This window comes from Prionailurus viverrinus, chromosome D3 (genome assembly GCF_022837055.1).
Source record: "Prionailurus viverrinus isolate Anna chromosome D3, UM_Priviv_1.0, whole genome shotgun sequence".
NCBI lineage: Eukaryota > Metazoa > Chordata > Mammalia > Carnivora > Felidae > Prionailurus > Prionailurus viverrinus.
Window position 1 is genome coordinate 70,864,765 of NC_062572.1, and position 14,915 is coordinate 70,879,679.

Sequence of the window (14,915 nt, forward strand, 5' to 3'; positions counted from 1 at the left end):
TATCCAGTTCCCTGAGTGTGGCCACAGGGCAGCTGTCAGGACAGCTGCAGTGCAGCCCCACGTGTGCGAGGCCTGGGCACCACCTGTGACCGTGGACAGGGAGCAGGGTGGTGGCAGTGGCACAAGAAGGTAAGAGACCATCTGTAGCCCCCAGATGCAGATCAAGGAGCAGGACTGCTACATTCGGTCTTTGCAACAATGGAAGGTTGCAAAGGATACAAGAGACATTTTCGCTGGCATGGCTGGGGGTACAAAGGCTTGTCAAACCTCCCTCAGGCCTCCTGAGGCCTGACACTATGCGACAAGGTGATGGGCACCTGCAGGGTCTCCCCAGGTGTGTCTGAGGGCCTCCTACGTACGGGGCACTGTTCTAAGTGTGGGGGCAGACATGATGGGGCATCCCACCATGGATCTACCAGTCTAGCTAAGGAGATGCATCTGGACGTTTATGTAGCAACACACATTACCACACAACCCGGCCAGGTGCCCAGCCCCGAGAGCAGACTGTGGTGATGCAGCTGAACAGACCAACTACTGGAGCTCAAGGGAGGAGAAGGGTTGAGGGGGAGCGGGGGAGACCTGAACAATCAGGTGGGAAGGAGCTGACCCACCGGGCCCCGGGGCACACAAGGCTCCCAGAGGCACAGGAGACGAGCAGGCAGAGTGAGCACCGAGAGACAGGGGTGTGCTGGAGGGGAGGCTCCGTGTGGGGTGAGCTGGAGCGACTGGAGAGAGGGCACAGTTCATTCCATGGGGAAAGAGGAGGTGGCCGGATACACAGGAGCAGGGGCACAAGTGGGGAACTGGAGGCTGCCACCGTCGCTGGGGGACTAGGGGAAGAGGGGCGGGCACAGAAGCATTCAGGGAGAGTTGATGATAGGTCTTCAAGACTGAACAAAAGGGAGAAACCTGAAGCCTGCATGACCAGGAGAAAGAGAAGTCAAGGAGAACCGAGAAATCCAAAGATGGAGAGGGGCCGATTGGATAAGTCCTGGCTTCCTACAGCTTCCTCCGGAGCAGCAGGTGGACACGAACAGGTGATTAAACAACTGACATCTGTGCCCAGAGGCACGTGGTATTAGGACAGTGAGACACAGCCCTCAAGCCCTGGGGACGTGGCTCTTGAGATGAGGGTGAAGGGATGAGGGGAGGGATTCAGGTGGTGATGGGGGGCGGGGAAACCCAAGCAGTGAGGGCACCAAGAGAGGATCCCATGCTAGGTGGCATGTGACAAGGTATGGAGAGTGATCGATTTATAGTAAGGAGTCAGAGCAAGAGAACATTCTGGATGTTTCTGGAAGAGCAATTTAAACCTGCCTGACCTCTCTGGGCCAGATTCCAGTTTGGAAATTTAATCATAGGACTGACCCCTCTCCTTCCTGACTACCCATCCACGGAGTGGGGTGTGGGTCTGTGTGTCATGTAGCATTCCCCCCTGCCCCGACCAAAAAGTCTTGCATCCAGCTTTAAGTCCTTTGAGGGCAAGGACACGGCCTTGGTGCAGAGTTCAGAATAAGCACCCCAACACCTGCTGATTTATGGATCTTAGTCCAGATTCTGGCCAACAGAGAACGTTGGAGCTTGTGGGCAGCTCTTTATCACATGACTGCTCTGGGCAGAGGCACCAAGAAACTGGTAAAGCAGAATGAGTCTGCAGAGGGAAGCAGCAGTTAGTTCCCTTCCCGCGCTCGTGACTGAGCACACACGTGCTTTATCACACGCACTCACGCCCGTGCCCACCTACCTTCTAGGTCCTGGACTTTCTTCATGTAAATCTTCAGCTGCTTCTTGAGCTTCCTCTCATTCTTTTCCAGCTTTTCTACCAGTTCTTTAAGGTCCTAAAATCCAAAGGAAGCAGTGTGAGGTGGCCACCCGCCCTGGCCAGGTCAGAAGCCCTTGGAGACAAGCCCAAGGACACAAGCCTTGCCCTTCTGGCAAAAGGCCATCTCTGGCCCCATCTCTTCCCAGAGCAGGATCCGCTGGGCATCTTCACTCACCAGGTTCTCATTGGTGAGCCGGGATATCTCCTGCTGGACGCCAAATTCCACCTGGGCCTCTGGGGAGAGCAGCAGCGTCTGGCAGAAGGTCTGCTGCTGCTTGTCCAGTTCCTCCTTCAGGGCTTCCACCTGGGCCCGGAGCCCCTCCACCTCCTCCTCATGCTCGCGGCTCTGGGCCTGCAGCTGGGCCTCCAGCAACCTGCACCGGGGAGAGGAGGGCAGGTGGCCACGGGGCTCGGGTCAGCGCCTTACGTGAGGGGCCACAGACGGACACACAACAGAGGAGCAGCTAAGCACACGGCAGCAGCAAGTGCACGAACCAACAGGGGAAGGACGCGGACGCTGAGGGGAACAGACTGGCAAGCGGGACAGCCTGTCCTCTCTGAGGATGGGAACTCGGGGCCACACACACCCCCCTGGTCTTCGGTCTTTTTCAGGACACCCCCTCCCCTATTCCTCACTCTGTGCAGTCTACTGTTTGGGACTGAGAGATTGTCTCCATGTCAAAATGTCACCAGGAGAAATAAATTTCTTACAGCATCATTTACACAAACGTTATCTACATCTGCCCAAAGCGCATGAGAATCTCCTCGTTAAGACAAAACCCTAGTAGACTGCACTAATTCTATCACCTGTGTATTTCCCTCTTTAGATGATCGGCGAAGTTTTAGAAAGGCAAGACATCAGCCCCCTTCCTTGTTATCTTCACCGCCACCCCACTCCCCCTGTGGCTGTAAATATACCATTTTATCTCTAGTCAAAACAGAAATTAAGACTATTTGCAAATCATTTGGGGGAAGGTGTAAGATCAGCTGGTGTCATGATCAGAAGCAGAAAGACCTAGAGAAGATCTGGGGAAAGTTGGAGACACGTCTCAGAAGACTCTCAGTCTAAAAGTTACCTGGGCAATCCTGGGAGGCACCTGTTCCATCATAAGAGAAGGCAAGGGACTAGAGAGGCTTCCTAGGCAGGCTTCTCCTCAGGGCGCACTACTATGAACTAGGTGCTACCTTCTCGGATTCAAGACCCAGGGCAGTAAACAATCACATGAGAGAAAGGAAGGAGGTTCTAGGCAAATGGTACATCAAAAGCAGTCTGGCATGGTCCATATGTTGAAAATTCACGCCGGTCTTTTCCGGGGATGCAAAGATTGTGACCAGAGCTTAGCAGAGTCAGGAACCCGGAAGTGCTCCAGAAACACCAGTAAGAGTCTCCCAGCTGCCCTGGAGGCAGGGAGGCAAAGAGTCTTGTTTTTTACAGTTCTGCTAGTTTGGCTGCAAGACAGGAGGGAGCAAGTCTCCCAAAGAGCGAGAGAGTGAGAGCACGAGAGAGAGCGAGAGAGAAAGTCGGCTGTCAACTCCCCCACGGACACACCCAGGTCTTCTGTAGCTCTGTCGGCCCCACAGTGGCACTGTTGCAATGCCTGGATCACAGGGGCTTCTCGATGCTCATACAAACGAAGAAACGATGGAGAAATGACTGATTCACCCATTCACCACAGGCTGCCTCACCAACTGAAAGAGCTACTGACATGTGGATTGTGGAACACAGTTCTATAATCACATCAGCATTTTAGAGGACACACAATATTTAGAGAATATCCAATCTTGGCTACAATACACTAAAAGCATCACCAGGAAGTCATGAACCTACTGAGACAGAATAGAAATACCTAGGTTCTAGGGACTCCACCCCAAGGATCAGCTCCTGATTTGTGCTGTGAGGTTGTACTCCCGTCTTTCTTCTCCTCCACACAGGCTGCAGTTGGGTGGCTTAGCCCAGGGTTCTGTGCAAGGTCTGAGAATCCCTGCCCAAGCATCAGACTAGACACCTCATCTAACTGAGGTCAAGAGATCTGAGGCCACAGCCAGTGACACAGCTGGTTCTAGAAGCCAGGAATCCTGATGCATAGGTCTGCACTTTCAGTTTTGTGAACGCATTCATGTGCTTATTAAAAAAAACCACCCAATCTACTGATAGAGAGCCACAAGGAATCACCTGGTTTTACACAGAGGATCCTGCTCTAATAAACTCAACTTCTGGGTGGGACAGAACTTACTGAATAATGGCCATTAGAACGGAAGCATCAGCTTTCATTCTGTGCTTACTACATGCCAGGCACATGCAAAATGCTTCACCTGTGTTAACCCTATTCCTTATAACGACTCCATGAGGCAGGTACTGTTCTGATCCACATTAGACCACCAAGGGAAGAGACAGAGGTCACCTCACTCCCAGGCAGTGGGGCCACTGGAGACACACTGCCTCGAGAACCAGTTGACCTGGACTTTCTATTCCCAGGAACAGACGCTCTTGTTGTAATGGGACCGCCACGAGGTCATCAGCAGGCAAAGCTTTGGAGATAGTGTGTGAGGCCATCAGGTTCCATCCCCACTCTGCTATCACCAGGGTGAGTGAGCTGGGCCAGCACCCACTCCACCTCCGTTTCCTTTTCTGGGAAACAGGCCTGCAGACCATCGCCCCATCTGTTGCTGGGACGCTCAAATGCACAAAGGTATGCCACAGTCCTAATGAGCCACACGTTGGCAGCCGATGGAGGGCCAGGACCACCACGTTTTGCTGTTTCCGCGCATGTCTTACCTCCCTTGCCGAACTGGTCACCGACAGCTAAAGACCAATGGCTTATGGATTCAGATTCTGATGTCAAGTGGAACCAGATTCAAGTTCTGGATCTTCCACTGAAGCATCAGTGTCCTTGCCCCAAGGAAGGTTCTATCGTGACGTCAGGTGCTACTGCCTGGACCCCGCCAAACAGCCTCTCCAATCTCACCCACATAGCCTGAACACAGAGCGCCAGCCAGGTAACCCGAGGGGCCCCTGTGAGTTGTGCCCTTGCCTCCACTCCAGCTGAGAAACAGTCAAGCGTAGACATGAGCAGGCGGAACAGACAAAGCAGGCAGAGGCAGAAAGGTGTATATTTGACCTGGCAACTTGCTTTAGGCCTTGGTAGGCCAAGCCGAGCTCTCCATCTTCATTCAAATATCCCCAATCCTCAGTCTTGCTAGAAATAAAGGACAAAAAAGAGGGCATCCAATATAGAGGGAAGAGACAGGGAGGCAGACAGACCAGGAAAGCAAGGCCATTTCAGCCAAGGTTTGGAAACCAAGGCAAAGCTCAAGAACCCCCAAGTTTGTCTTTCTTTCTTATAACCAGCACCTGAGCACCTAAGAACATCACCTCTCCCCCAGGCTGGGTCTCAGAAGGGGGTTCGTGCACGCTCATGGGGGCTCATGGATCACGAGAGGCTGGGGAGCATGTTGCAGAGGAGAGCAAAGGGTTGCACCTGTCCCAGTAAATTCTGTAACCCGCAGCGGTGCAGGCTGGGCAGAGGCATTTCCTTGCTGTCACACTCCACCCTTGCCCCCACCCCTCCTCTGACCAGAAGGATTCAGAAAAGAAAAGGGAGAATCAGGAGAGATGCAAACAGGGCAGGGAGAGGAGGCCCCATGCACAGTGGAGGCTGCAGAGGGGCTCCTGGGATGCTGCATCTGGCTGTACCCAGACGTCTGGCTCAGTGATGATGAGGAAGATGGCTACCTACTGTCTGCTTTTCAATGCTGCTTTCTTCTGTCACTAAGGACACAAAAAGCATTAGCTAATCTCACCTCCAGCCCTCAGTGCACTCGGACAGAAAGAAACCACTAATAACAACGGTGCCAAGCAGGATGTCAACTGAACATTCTCTGTTCTGCCCGGAGACTGGGGTGCATTACTCCTGTTGACCCAACCTGGAATGCAGAAGGCCAGTTGCCCTCCCCAGTTGCCCAGTGTCTGCCCGATGCTGGAAGGGCAGCTCCAGGAGATCAGGCACATGTCCCGTGCTCCCCCATCCACGCACCTCCCCACCTTCACAGCCCTGGGTACACAGGAGACACGAAAAGTCCAGTGGGATAGGGCAGCAGGTGAGCCTCCTCTATACCCACTGGGAACCTGCCCCTCTCTCTCTGCTCCTAGGGATTCTCCTGCTGGTTGGATCCTAGCAGGAATCGCAAAGGAGCTACAGATGGTGTGCGTGGACCAGCAACCCCTCCCTCACAGGGGAGAAACAGTTGTCCCCAGGAGCCACAGTACCGCTCCCGCTGGGTTTCGCGGGAGGTCCAGGGGGTGCAGCTGCCCACTTTACCTCCCAGGAGCTCAGCCTCGTGGAGAGGAGCTCTGGGCTTTGCACCACTCACATAAGCTGCTTCTTGGGTAAAGCTGGTCACGTGGCTACCAGGTCCTACGCTGAAAAGCTTGAAGCAGAGGGCAGGAGGCAGAGACCACAGTGAGCTTGCTTCTGGTGCTACTCTGGCTTCTGTGCCCCAAGCCTACCCTTTACTGTCACAACTTGTGCTCCATCTGGCTGGGCAGTGTGGGGGTTACTGCCAACAAGCATATACTGGGGACCTCTCCCACTTGGGACTCTGGCTCCTCAAATGTCCAGACCGGTCACCTAGGCCTGGCCTCCCCAGAGACTGCCTTTTATTGTAGACTTTTTGCTGTCCCCTCCCATGCTTAGCACTTACCCTGCCTGGGTGTTCCATTTATCCTAGCAAACCCAAAAAGTGAGCTGGGCCGCGTCAAGGGGGAGCTGACAGCTTAGCCCCTTTGCCCTTCTCAGCTATTAACACATTTAACTAGGGCCTTTTAGTAGCTAGGGCTTTAACCCAACAGGCAGCCGCGGGGAGGCATCGCTGCTGAATAGGAATGCAGGGTATTTTGCTCCAACCATCCTGTTCGCCATGTGTGGAGAGACCCCAAGATGGAGAGGACTTGCCTGACGCCGACACCTGGGCTAGAACCCAGGCGGGCTCTGGCACCTGGCCTCTGGCTCTTTCCCTGCCACACCGGCTGGCCCTCATGCCCCGAGGAGGGCTGCTGGCTCTCTCCTGGAGGGTCACCGCGTTCCTATAGTTCCCTCGATGGCAGACTGAGTGCCACCGCTCACCCTCTGCCGGTGCCTGTGTGTTGCCAAGTTACACAGTGAGGAAGTGAGCATTGAATTCCTGCTCAGGGGGAGACACTCTCAGAATTCTTAATTCTGAAACACGCCAGGCAGTATGCACAAAGATAAAAGGGGAGACTGTGAGGCCCCGTCATCCCACCGTGCTCAGGAAGTCAGGCAAACCAGTAAATTAAAAAGCAGTCAACCAGCTCCAGGTCCAGCCTTTGTTGCTAGATGAAAGAGAACCAATTCCTCTGGAGAGATTCTCCCTCCCCTCTGCGTGCTATTAGGACCAAAGGCCTGGGAGGGAGCGTCACCTGCTGGCATGAGAAGGAAAACCCTAAACGACAGCTTACAGGAATTTTTTTTTTTTTAAATGTAAAGTACCTACGTCAATTAAATCAACAAACGTTCACGGAAAATCTCCTGGGTACACACGACTGTGCTGAGCTCCATTCCCAAAGAGGCTGCAGATGCGCTTGAATAAGCCGCAGGTACAGTCTCCAACTGCAGGAGACTGGAGAACCGGCACCCCAAAGGGCATGTTGTGGTCATTGCCTACATGTCCCGTGCCTATTACGATGAAAGTGCTCAGCTCACCAATCTGAGGTTTCTTCTATATCTTTTATTACATAACCTTATTAACTGTAAATATCAGGCAGAAGAGGCCTAGGATAATATTTGCTTTCCCTCTGTGGAGAACATCAGGACTATGACCCAACAGCAATCCCTCTGTCCTGGCCCAAGGATCTGCCTCCCTGTCGAAACAGGCAAGGTTCCTATGAGCATGATGATGGTCAGTTTTCGGTTTCGGAAAAAAGCACGTGGTGCTCCACAGATATGCTTATTTCTGTAGCTCACACCTAGACTTTCTACCCAACTGCCCAGGAGATTCCCTGCAATCTCTGAGAAAGGGAGGCAGCAACCCCAATGCCATGAATAAGACTGTCTGTGGACAAATATACCACTGAATTACCGCAGACAGGAATTACGCTGATGGCTTGGGACCCACTGAATCCTGGGAAACCTTAGGAGGGCATGATCACCTCACAGAAGGAAGCCGAGAGTTTCTAGCCGGGAACAGTTAAAGTGAGCACTTGAGAGGAGGGAGTTGGGGAGCATGAGGCTCTTCCTACTCCTTTGCTCTTCTGAGCCAGACATCCCACAGCAGCTGGGGCTCAGGGCCAAAGGAGCCAGAAAACTCCGAGCCCATCCTAAGGAGTCCGCACACACCCCTGTCTGGTTAAACAGGATCTTCAGTGTCCCAAGCAGGCCCATTAGGGGGTGAGTAATAACCCCAGGTTTATCTGTCCAAGCCCAGGTGGCATCAGGCAAAGCTACCTTTTGTGCCAAGGGCCTCCTGTTGTTTCTTGGAACCTGCTGGGAGGTGGGGCTGCAGTTTCCTGGGACACAAGCAAAGGTCCAACAATGCGCTCTAAGTCTCCCTTTGGAGTTCTACAGACTTGAGCAGAAATGGCTGGTGGCCAAAGGAGCACCATTGCTGGACCCAGACCTGAGCTCTCACCACACATGCCTGCTCTTCCTTAGCTCCGCGACCTTGAGCACATGCCTGGTTGACTTGACTATGGCCATACAGAAAATGGTAATAATGTTGCTGGTTTCTCTTAGTTCCCAGAATGTGAAAATGGGAGCACTTTCTGTAAGTGGAAGAGCTAGCCACATTCCTGTGTCTCCCCCCAGAGCCGACCCTCCTAACTGGCCTCCCTCCCAAACTGGAAAACAAAGGAAAAGACAATGGTAACGATCAAACAGAACTCCATAAACTCTGGAAGTTAGCGAGGGAGAGAAATTCCAAATTGAAGGACCGTGGATTCTGAGAGAGGCGATGACTGGGCATGGGAGAGTGTCTAGAATCCCTCCAGAAACCTAAGCAAAATTCAGTGCAGCACTGTAAGCTTTTCCTTGAGAGAGGATCGACTTTTGCAATCCCTCCCACCCCAAATCACACGTGCGTAATACCACTTCTGTTCAAACCAGAACACTCTCCCTCAGAGGGAAATCACAGGAGAGGAACCGCAGCTCGGCCTTCAGGGCACTCTTATCCCAGGGGTGGCCCTTGTAACCGATGTCCTGGCTGCCGAGCTCCAGCAATCACAGCCTGCATCCTCCTGCCCTGTCCACCTGCCTGCCGCCATCCTCTCTCACTGCAGAGATCACGGTGTGGGTGAGGCACAAGTGTGGCAGGCACTGGGGAACTGGTTCTTCAGGCTTCCGAAGGCTCCTTCCTGTACCTGGTTTCACAGGCTATTAGTTCCCTATTGTACCCTAGGCTTGACTGGGGAATGGAATTATTTTAACATCTAAGAAAAGCTATTTTTATTTTATCACCAGCATTATTACTGCTGCAAAGGAAGACAAATCCAGGGTAGGAAGCAGCCCCTGGGACTGGATCCCCGGACAACCATTTAGGTGAATAAAAAGGGAGCTGAGAGTTGACAATAGCAGAAGATCAGAAAGATAAGCACTCCCTCGCCTGTCAAGGTCCAGCTTGTCCTCCCTGCTCTCCCCTTTTTTAATTCCAAGTATCAGCTGTGCTCTTTTTTCTTATTCAGTGTATTTCTTCACCCAAGATAATTCTGAATGACTAAATCTGGACTCCAGTTTCAGCACTGAGAGGGTCACCTTCATTTCCTGTTCTCTCTCCTTTGGGGACCAGAATCGCGTCTCTCTGGAAATTTACTTTCCTCTGGGGGGTCTTGCTAGAATGCCTGCATCTTCTGATTACCTACACAGTGCGCGGGAAGCAGCCCGGCCTGGCAGTCAGGCCTTCTGGATTGTACTTTGACTCAGTTTCAGGCTGGCTGCTTGCCAGAATAGCTCATCCCTTCTGGGTCTCAGTTTCCCTATCTGCAGAAATGGGCTAGTTTAGAAGACGTGGAAATCACAGCGTTAAAGTCTTCAAGTCCCTGACAATTCTTGCTGACAACTTCATGTTGCAGTTAGCGGCACCTGCTGACAGTTTCTAGATGTGCTTGCGGTTTTCATCAATTCTGTACAAACGCTTCGTGACTGATCACGTCGGTGAGTTGAGGCGAGAGAGAAAGGTAGCCAGGGAAAAGGCTGGCTCTGTTCTTACAGGTGCCCACAGGGGCCCCAAGAGGCAAAGACAGTAATAACGGCAGGAAGTGTTCTCAGTACAAGACGTGGACTAACTCACCTGACCTTCTCAATCTCCATGCGAAGTACACTGCTTTGACTGTCCCCGGTTCAGAGGAGGAGACTGAGGCACTGAGTGGTTATAAAGGAGTTACTAAGTAGTTGGCGAGTGGACTCCAGAGTGCAAGCATTCTGCCATAAGGCCCTGGGGTCTCATCCAGGCCCTGCTGCCTCCCTCAGTCAGGCTCCCTGGCCATAACCCGGGCAGATCTTTTAATTTTTTTTTAATGTTTATTTTTTGAGAGAGAGTACAACAGGGGAGGGCAGAGAGTGAGGGAGACACAGAATCTGAAGCAGGCTCCAGGCTCTGAGCTGTCAGCACACAGCCTGAAGCGGGGCTCGAACCCACAAACTGCGAGATCATGACCCAAGCTGAAGTCAGACGCTTAACCGACTGAGCCACGCAGGTGCCCCTGGGCAGTCCATTCTTAAGGAGGGACTAGAGGTCTGTTCACTAAAGTCCAGGGAAAACTCATTTGAGCCAGTATGATAGTGGTCAAGTTCTTCCACCAACCTCTGGGGTGCCTAGCTTGGGTTCCATCTCTTAAATGACAGGCACTGGGGCCCACCAGCTGGGTTGAGTAAAGCTAATATTAAAGCAAAGATAAAGGAGTGCCCGGTGGGGGCGGGGTGCTTAGTTGGTTGAGCATCTGACTCTTGATTGCAGCTCATGTCATGATCGCAGGTCATGGGATCAAGCCCCACGTTGGGCTCTGTACTAACAGCATGGAGCCTGCTTGGGATTCTCTACCTCTGCCCTTCTTCACGCCCCACACACACATGCTCTAAAAAGCAATAAAAAAGCGAAGAACTGGAGCAGCAGCAGCCCCTCCCAGGACTTAGTTGGGCTCATCTGGTGCTGGCTTCCCTCTAAGGGAAAAGCTACTCTCAGCCGGTCCTTCTCGCTCCTCCTGTCCACACTTCCAGGGAGGCTCCCTTTCCAAAAGCTCTTCATAAGATCTGGGTTCTGGATGCCCCAGCTGTGTTACCAGAGTCTTGCTGAAGCTGACAAGTGGTTTCCTAAGGGCGTGGAATTCACAGAGCCTGCTCCTTCTCGTTTACCTCCTATAATACATAAACCCTGATGCTGAGCAGTGTCTGAGAAACAGCCATCACATGTCAGGTTGGGCAAGACCCTTTTCCATTGCCTCCTCTAGTTACCATGAGGGGGGACTTACCTGTTTGTCTGGCAGACCCCATGATAGGCCTCGATGGCATCTTCCTGATCTACATGCTTCTCACTGTTAGGCCAACTTGTTCTGGCATTAATGTTCGGCTCCTAGAAGGTCCCAGGTTAAAAGAAATAACTCTGGTTACATAAACAACTGTTGCAAAATGACTTTAGAGACTTTGTATATACAGAGGCATAAAAACAAGCTTTTGAGGGGTGCCTGGGTGGCTCAGTTGGTTGAGCATCTGACTTTGGCTCAGGTCATGATTTCACAGCTCATGAGATCAAGCTCCTCACTGGGCTCTGTGCTGACAACTCAGAGCCTGGAGCCTGCCTTGCATTCTGCATCTCCCTCCCTCACTTCTCTCTCTCTCAAAAACAAACAAACATTAAGAAAAAAAAAAACCAAAAAAACAAGCTTTTGGGGAAAAAAACAAAGGCTCAGGATGACCTCGGATAACAGCAGTTAAACCCAGGCAGGAATGGTACTTTCAAAGGCACAGAATGACAAGGCCTGGCTGCAAAAGCCCCGAACCTGGACTGTGAGGGAGGATGGCAGTGACTGTGTCTCTGAGGTGACCAGCACCCCCCAAATCCGAAGGACAGGGTGAAAATCTGTCTCAGTGTTGGTCCTCCACACTCATGACTGCCTACTTATCCCCCTCTAAGTCATCCCAGGGCCATGTCCAGAGTTGTTCCCGGTGGCCTCTGTCCCAGAAGGTGAAAACATTAGGAACAAATGCTAAGCTGGACTTGCCACCCTGGGTGGGCTTAGAGGAAAAGACTTACTCTACCTCAGAATCAAACAGCAAGACACAAAGCATGGGGTGAAAAACAAGGCCAAGGGGGCTGCTCAGGCCATTGCCCTTGTTTCTAATTCTGTGCCTTGTTCTTTTTGAACATGTTCATATTGAGTAACTTCAGAAGATTCTAGAGACTTCCAGCAAAGTCTCCCGTGAAAGGTCATGCTGAGAAGGCAGCAAGTACCTTGCTTTCCCTTTAGACGAGACCCTAGAGTCAGCGCGCCTGCATTTTTTTAGGTTTAAAGTGCTCACGGGTAAAGCTACGTAAGCAAAACACCGTCCGTATTACCTAGTGTCGCCCCCTGGCAAGCCCAACCGGGCTGCCATCTTGTTACCGTGCTCTTGCCGGCGAGTCGGCGCTGGTCGGCGCTGACAATCTGCGTCCTCAGGATGAGCACCTCCTCCTTGCGAACCTCAAGCTCCTCGTTGGCCAGCTTGAGCTGGTTCAGCAGCAGGCTGTAGCTGTCGGGGGAGCTGTGGCTGGAGTTGTCCTGTGTGGCTTGGTCAGCCACGGCTTTCCTCAGCTCGTTCAGGTCGTTCTTCAGCTTCTTGTTCTCCGACTCTAGCTCTTGCCTCTGGAAGACAGCCCGAGCAGCATACTCCATCTCCTTCTGGACCTAGAACAGTCTCCTCTCCCCATGTGGACTTCCTCCTCCACCTTCCGGAATCAGCCTGCCCTGTCCCTCCTATGAAGCTTGGAGCAACCTTCTTGTTTTAACACTAAAACCCATGAGAAAAGTTCAGTAATAGTTAAAACTGGGGCTTGGATTTGAACCCACAACCCTAAGTTATTGGGGTGAAGCATCTGACCTGAGGCCTCTATGACAGCATTCCCCAAACAGAATAGTGTTCCTACCTCTAAGTGTATCTGGCCATGAAACCTACCCTTGAGGAAATGCCAGGTTAATTTTAAACAATGTGCTTTTAACATTAGACTTCCTAGAAACTTATTGATGTACTTTGTGACTTTCCAAGAGAGCATAAAAATCCCAGGATTTCCCAAACTTAGCTATCTAGAGAGCCTTCCTACCCGATGCCCTTATTCCAAGGAGCACCACACAGACCAATGTTTTAGAGTATATTAGGAACGTACTTTTGTTTTTTGGTCACACAGAAAGCCACCAACTGTCAATGCCAGAAGAAAAGCTACCTGTGTGCAAAAATGCCATCAAAACAACTTTAGAATGTATTTTAAGTTTTCTGGGTGTAATATTTAGCTTTGGATTTCACAAAGTCAGACCATAGAAAGTTTGGTACTCACATATATAATACTCTTAGGGTCTTGGGATATATGGGATTCAAAATTTCCCCCCAAATCCCCAAATGGTGGATAAGTGGGGATTGGTTGCACAATTATTACAGAGACATAGGACCACAAAACTAGGAGACCATCTAAATAATCTTTTCATTTTCTGAATGAGGGAGCTAAGGACCGAGCAGAGAAGACTCACAGTGAGTTTAGGAACCTCTGCCAGGGCTAGAGCCCACGATTCTGGACACCTGATCCCACCTTGCCTGGCCACATTATATCAAGCCTCCTCCAGCAATCTCTGCCAGGTGCAACCAGCCCAAGGACCCTTCCGCCCCATCTCACCCCCACAGGGAGGGCATGCCTAAGCCTTGAGACCAGTACCCAAATGGTGTGCTTCTGTCCCTTTATGCGTTAGAGAAGGATCAGCGGGAACTTCTGAAATTCTGGTTGTTTCAGCAAAAATCACTACTTGTCAAGGGGTCCTTCCCAGAGTAGGCTCATCTCACCCATGTACTTGTGGGCAGGTTTTTCAAATCCGATTTGGTAAGGATCGGGTTGGAAAAGAGGGCTGAATAGTCTGGTGTGCAGACTCATGATCTGCTTCGATCTGCTCAGGCAGAGTCTACACTTTGGGAGGGCAGAGGACAGCTCCTTCCCTCGTGCCTTCAGGAAGCATTCAGCTGGACACACAGCAGGGGCCCATTAAATACAGGCTGACGGGGCTTTGCCTAAAAGCCCCATTTTTCATTGTTTCCTTCAGCGTCTGGGTCTGTTAAGTGAGAAGAAATGCAACCAGCCTCCCCAGCATTGGTCCTCCCAGACACCAGCCTCTGAGACAGTGCAAAAATTAAGTCAGGTTTCACCAGAGACAACGAAGGGAAAACCAGGTCTTGTAGCCTCAGAATCCTGGCCTAACAGAGCAGAATGGTCATGGAGTTTCAAGAGTCTGGGACAAGCGCTCATTGAGCCCTGAGCCAGGACCTGAGCTAGCAGTGGAGATGTAGCCTGCAGGAACAGTGTGGGGCATCTTCCCCAGGAGCCGAACGCAGAGCGAGTTTTTAAGCAGACTTTAAGATGGGAGTCCTGGAGGCAGGACTTTGCCCATAGACTAGAAGAGTGGCTCTCAGACTTGAGTGGGCAATGGAAACCCCAGGCGGGTGGCTGAGAACAGACTGCTGGGCCCCACCTCAGAGCTTGTGATACAGGTCTGGGAGGAGGCTGAGAATCTGCATTTTTAGCATGCCTGCCATGATGCTGGTCCCAGGACCACTCCTGGAGGCCCACTGGGCTAGACCCACTTTACCTTTTTTTTTTTTTTTTTTTAATGTTTATGTTTTTTGACAGAGACAGAGCATGAGTCAGGGAGGGGCAAAGAGGGAGACACAGAATCCGAAGCAGGCTCCAGGCTCTGAGCTGTCAGCACAGAGCACAACGCGGGGCTCAAACTCATGAACAGCGAGATCATGACCTCAGCCGAAATTGGATGCTTAACCCACGGAGCCACCCAGATGCCCCTTATCTTTTCCAGTTCTAAAACAGCCTGCCGTTCACTTGCTTGGGGAAGGCAGCT

General features: G+C 51.8%; 1 protein-coding gene across 2 annotated transcripts in view; it reads right to left on the minus strand.

Annotated features, from left to right (window-relative positions):
* MYO5B (myosin VB) overlaps positions 1-14,915 on the minus strand; it is a 339,094-nt gene that overhangs the window by 16,512 nt on the left and 307,667 nt on the right. The window contains exons 28-32 of one of the 2 annotated variants that reach the window (XM_047828137.1): positions 12,429-12,668; positions 11,298-11,398; positions 4,942-5,019; positions 1,998-2,196; positions 1,745-1,838 (exon numbers count right to left, since the gene is read on the minus strand). In XM_047828137.1, coding sequence (XP_047684093.1) covers positions 1,745-1,838; positions 1,998-2,196; positions 4,942-5,019; positions 11,298-11,398; positions 12,429-12,668 — 712 coding nt within the window. The remainder of the gene's footprint in view (positions 1-1,744; positions 1,839-1,997; positions 2,197-4,941; positions 5,020-11,297; positions 11,399-12,428; positions 12,669-14,915) is intronic. The other variant, XM_047828138.1, reaches the window with a different exon arrangement.